The sequence below is a fragment of the Pithys albifrons genome, chromosome 7 (assembly GCF_047495875.1).
Source record: "Pithys albifrons albifrons isolate INPA30051 chromosome 7, PitAlb_v1, whole genome shotgun sequence".
Taxonomy (NCBI): Eukaryota; Metazoa; Chordata; class Aves; order Passeriformes; family Thamnophilidae; genus Pithys; species Pithys albifrons.
The window spans coordinates 17,441,167-17,446,468 of record NC_092464.1 but is presented as its reverse complement, the minus strand read 5'-3'; the positions used below and the strand labels follow the sequence as shown (position 1 = coordinate 17,446,468).

Genomic DNA, 5,302 nt, shown 5'->3' with positions numbered 1-5,302 from the left:
ACTGAAGTTGTTCCAAATTTCACTTCTTTACGCTTATAACAGAGCATGCATGCACAGGAGCTGGTAAACTCCTATGAAGAAAGATGGTTTTAATGCTTCCCTGGCTGTTTAACAATAGAAGCACCTGGAATTGTACATATGGATAGTAGTTTACTATAAAAGACTATATATGGGTTTTAATTGGTGTTATACATCAATGAGTTCCAATTCCTAATGAAATACAGGTATGTTATTGGTGGCTACTTGCTAGCAGTTAACAAGATGCAGAATTTGAGACTGCTACATTTCAGATAATGAAAGGCTCAGTATTTCTTACTCAGATTAAAACTGAGTGATTCACCAGCCAGTCAAACCTGCAACTTCACCACCTTCCATCACTTATTTATAGAGTATATTATATTTAGTACCCTTCCTGAAGCCTGCTTTGAAGTTGCAAGCACTTTCCTCTCATAGTAATTATCCAGTACTACCACATTCCTTTTCAGGTTATTTCAGCCACAGAATGTGTAGAACAGGGAAGTACACAATCTCTATCTCTGCCTGTGATCCCTTAACACAATGGCCAAGTTTCTGCCCTGTGTGTTCCCCCTGGGTGCTCTGGAGGACGCCCTGCTGTCTGTGCTTGGTGGGGCACGTCACCAAGCCACAGTTTCCTCAGAACTGTAAGCTTACAGATGGTGTCCAGCTTTTACTGCATCTGCATAACTAGATTCTGTCAAGAATCCTTGCTGTAACTAAATGTTGGAAGAAAAGAACTTTTAAGAGTATATATAAGTGTGTCGTTCAGGTTTCAGATCTAATTTATTTTCCCTCTATCAGTGATAAATTCACATTACAAACATTTGCTTTTTAGTACATTGCCTGGGATAACAGCCATTATTTTGCTACCTTGTCATTCCAAACTTCTTTGCCAAGCCAACCAACAAAGTAATGGACAAGACCTTTGGTTCACTTATATATTTATGAATGGAAAAAGTCATAATGTAAATTTACTCATTAAAAAAACTTGGGTACAAATTACACATACATAAGACCACCCATTTTTTGATTCACATGGACACCTTAGACCCGAACAACTCATTGTAATAGACTTTAGTGAGAATACTCCAGGTAAAGATTACAACAATTGGAAGCATCTTGGATTTTTAAAAAAGTATATTTCAATACATAAGTTTGTATGCATGCTTTAAACAAATATAGTTCAAGAATGAGCAAAGAGTCTAAACAAAAAGTAATATGACCAGCACTAACATTAAACTTCTCATCCAGATTTAATATGTTAGTCTAACGTAGTGTTAGTTACCATGCTGTACTGAAAAATGTAATGGCACAATCTGATCATGGTTCATTAAATATTATACCCTACTTCCCCATAATATTTAGGCTGGTCATAAAATTAACAATGCATAAGTAAATAAGTATAACCAGTTATAGACAGTTGTTTGTTTTACAAATTGCCATCAGGTAAGACATACTGTCCCCAGAGACTCAGAGATGTACATTCAATCATACCATTAAAACAGTATAGCCTGAAGAAATGGGCACAATTTTTTGAAAGTATATTAAGACAATTGTTAGCTTTTAGTTACCCCTTGTAAATAATCATGGTATGACTGAATACAAGACCAAACTTGGAAAAGCAAAGGATTTTAATCGGCATAGTGCATGATTGATTCAACGTAATTCCCAGGAAACAAGCCAGTTACTCGATTGCAAACTCCTTCATACCAGCCATCATCGTTCTTCTTTATCACATAAATGATTGCACCCTCCATAAACGACAGCTCATCATCTTTGTCCTTTGTATAGTCATATATAGCAACAACTGTGGATTGAACAGGGACACGTTTAGCATTTTATTAATAGCACTGGTATTAAAAAACAATTGTACTTTAAAAAATGTTTAAAGACTAGTTTGCTATCCTGGGATTTTCCATAACAAATTCAAATGCTTTCCCTGTTGAACATTAGGTCCAGAAAATGAAATTTCCCTTTCCTTGCAACATTAGCTGCCAGTAAAAAATGGGTGGTGAGTACAGTGAATGCTCAGTTAAGCTGCTGACAGAGAGGTACATCTGACTGTGACACAATAAAGCAGAGCATATGGACACTTAAAAAGCTGAACTATGAAATAACTGACTCCATGAGTGTGGCAGCCCTTTCTGGTCAGATTACCTAAAAAAACAATTTTAACTAAAGAAATCTTTCCACTAGGGCCCTTGCAGCTATACAGCCTGTATTCAGTGTGTGATCTTGTACACACTGGTGTGTAAAGCTGCTGCACACAAATGGATGGTCTTTCCTACAGAGCTTCTATGTCATAAAAAGTTCTGGCATCACTTTTCAAGGAGCTGTAATGAGTGTAAGTAGAAAAGTTACTGTAGGATAAAGTAGAAGTGAATTTACAACAACATTCACTATTTTTCAGTATGTGCTTGGTGAATACTTCACTGTTACCAACCTCCAACTCACTAACTGCCACTAAAGAAGCAGAACCCTCCCAAAGGAAAGTAAATGTAGTCTCCAACAATACTGGAGTTAAAAACTACCACTATGACTTTGGACATCACAGCCTTACCATTTAAAACATTTAATACAGATTTATGCAACTGATCAGCTTCACCAATTCCAAGAATCTACTATTTTACACCTATGTGTATTCTCAAAAATCTGATGTCTTAATGCCTAGAAAATAATGATGTGCTGCATCAATTATTTTTCATTCCATGGGTACATCCTGCACAGTCCAGCTCCGAGTGAAGATACAGAACAGAGGAGCTCTACCAGGACAAATATCACAGGTACCCAGCCCTATTTCACACCCACTACAGTACCAGCCAACTCATGAGAACACTGGCAGCACTACTATTCAGGAAATGGTCAGTGCCAAAACACAGAAAACTAACTCCACAGGCAGGAAATCAGCATCTTCATTATTCATGGGAAGAGACCTTTACTACGTGAGTTCATAGTCTGCTGATCTGGAGTCACTGATAAATTTCCAAGGAAGCCTCAACACATTTTACAGTTGAAAGTCTAATGATTCACTCTAGTTACCTGTTTACTGGGATGAATGCAGCTAGCAATTTCTGGCCTTTTTGCAACACTTTCTAGATGACTGCCCAGCAGCCCTGAGGTAGCTGAAACACAGTCCAGCTCAGCAAAGATGAAAGCCATACAATTTACATCTGCCTCTCATAAAGAAGCTACTTTTTCATCTGTTCTAGAGTGCTTGAAAGTATTGTATAATTTATCCAAAGAAGGATTATATCTTAGAACATTAGGTATAGCTACAGACAAACTAAAGAAAGCATGGTTTGAGTTCTGACTTAGGAGGGACACTGATTGTTTCCATCAGGCCCACATGAAATCCTTCGTTCCCTTCAGGTACCATTAATCCTCCAATACTGCACTAATGAAGTTGCAATGCTTCTCTTACCTTTCTCTATATAGTTTTTAGGTGCCCAAGCAGGATCTCCATCTGCATAGGGATCGCTGTACTGCACAACGGCAGCCTCCTCATCCTCATAATCCACAGGAGGTGGGGGTGGAGGAGGAGGAGAGTCATCAAACATCGGCATCTCATCGGGGGGCGGAGGAGGGGGAGGAGTCGGGCTATCAGCAACTAGAAATGTTTGGAGATTATTTTTTTTTCTTAAAACAGTGTAGAGATGCAAACAAACCTGAGGCTGTACACTGTAAATAAAAGGGGTGGGGGGACAACACATAGAGAGCATGCACTATAGTGACTCCATGCACTGATTAGAAACAGAGGCTTTGTATTAAACAGCTACAACACACAACTATATTTGTTATTAGTGGTCAAATCTACATATAAATGCTACTAGAGTTAAAGCACATGCTGCGGGGCATAAGCTGAACATCAGCGGAGAGGAAAGCTTCCTGCTCTGACGTCCATGCGCTGCAGCGTTAGCTATGGGAGGACTCCGAGTGGCACCCTCTGAGCCAGGCAGCAACAGGCCTCGCACTGGGCCAGCAGCTGGGTTGGTTTGTAACAAATCCTTTGTCTGAAACAATCACTTTAATTTATTTCTGAACACTGCTTCCTTGGATTCCTTCTCTCTCAGAGCTAGCATTAAGAGGACAAAAAGATCTGGTGTGGATCATAAAAAAGGGAAGAGACTAGTATTTAAGATTTAAACAGGTAAGAGAAAGCCAAGTAGTCCTTCTGCAGAAGAAAAGCTTTGTACAGATCCTTATCTTGCAGACTAGCTTGTGTGTGTGTGCACACATTCAGGATTCAGTCAATAAATGGAAAACTACAACATGCAGCTGCTGCTCTTAGGGAAAAAGTGCTCAAAGAATTAAGTGTATAATCCAAAATGTCAAATCCCTGCCCTGAGATTCTCCAATCAGCACAATTACAAGTTGCTTTGGGAAAAGGAAAAGGAGAAAGGCATTATGGTACAAATCACTTAAAATCAGTTCATCAAATTAGTTTCCAGTAATGTTCACAGCAGCTGGCAGCAAAGGAAAGAGATGGCACACAGATGCAAGACATCAATTCACTTATCCTAGTCCTTGGCCACTACACATGGACCTAGGTGAAACACTGAGAAGCCAGAAGCTACTGTCACTAAAATTAACTAAAAAACTAAAATTTATTTTGTTACATAGCAATGCAATACAGGTTCATTTTCAAGAGATTTGGGATTCTGAACATTGAAAACCTAATGAAAACTACTGCTCTAGGCAAGGTTTGATAGAATGAACCATGGGGCTCCAGAATGTGCAGCTGCAGCACACCAATTTTGAGAATAAAGCCAAGCTACAGAGCAAGGGAAGAACATTGCACTGAGTGAAGCTTTAGCTACTGCTACTTAAAATGGCACTGGAGATTAGAAACAGGCTTTCTTTTTGCTTGAACACCCCTTACTTTCACTACTCCAGTGGTGATAGACCTTTGCTGTTCATCCCCGTGCCCCTGACAAGGGGCTTGAGCACAGCTCCCACATCTGAGCCAGGTCAGACTGGCTGTGCTGGTAGAGGGGAAGCCAGATCTGCTGCCAGAGGGCAGAGGCTGCCTCAGCCCTGGCATCCAGCCCGCTTGCTACCCTTGAAGAGCCAATGCTATTCTCCACCTGCAAGCCCAGCTCCTCTTCAACTTGATCCGCTGAGCTGCACCATCCCACAGCTCTCTCCATCACTTAGACTGGCTGCCACTGTGTTAGTGATTCCTCTCCCATACAGAAACCCATTTATTTCACTTGGATACAGACTAACAAAGTCTTTGGAGGAGGGAGCACTATATCTTGCCCCTGTTACTGAATAGCACTCACAG

At 40.1% G+C, this 5,302-nt stretch overlaps 1 protein-coding gene across 12 annotated transcripts in view; it reads right to left on the bottom strand.

Annotated features, from left to right (window-relative positions):
- Positions 1–777: 777 nt before the first annotated feature.
- The window catches only part of ABI1 (abl interactor 1), a 79,095-nt gene continuing 74,570 nt past the window's right edge, over positions 778–5,302 (bottom strand). For all 12 annotated transcript variants that reach the window (XM_071560079.1, XM_071560081.1, XM_071560080.1 and 9 more), the window contains 2 exons: positions 3,440–3,625; positions 778–1,825 (listed from right to left, as the gene is read on the bottom strand). In XM_071560079.1, the coding sequence (XP_071416180.1) occupies positions 1,650–1,825; positions 3,440–3,625 (362 nt within the window). In that variant the 3' untranslated portion in view covers positions 778–1,649. The remainder of the gene's footprint in view (positions 1,826–3,439; positions 3,626–5,302) is intronic.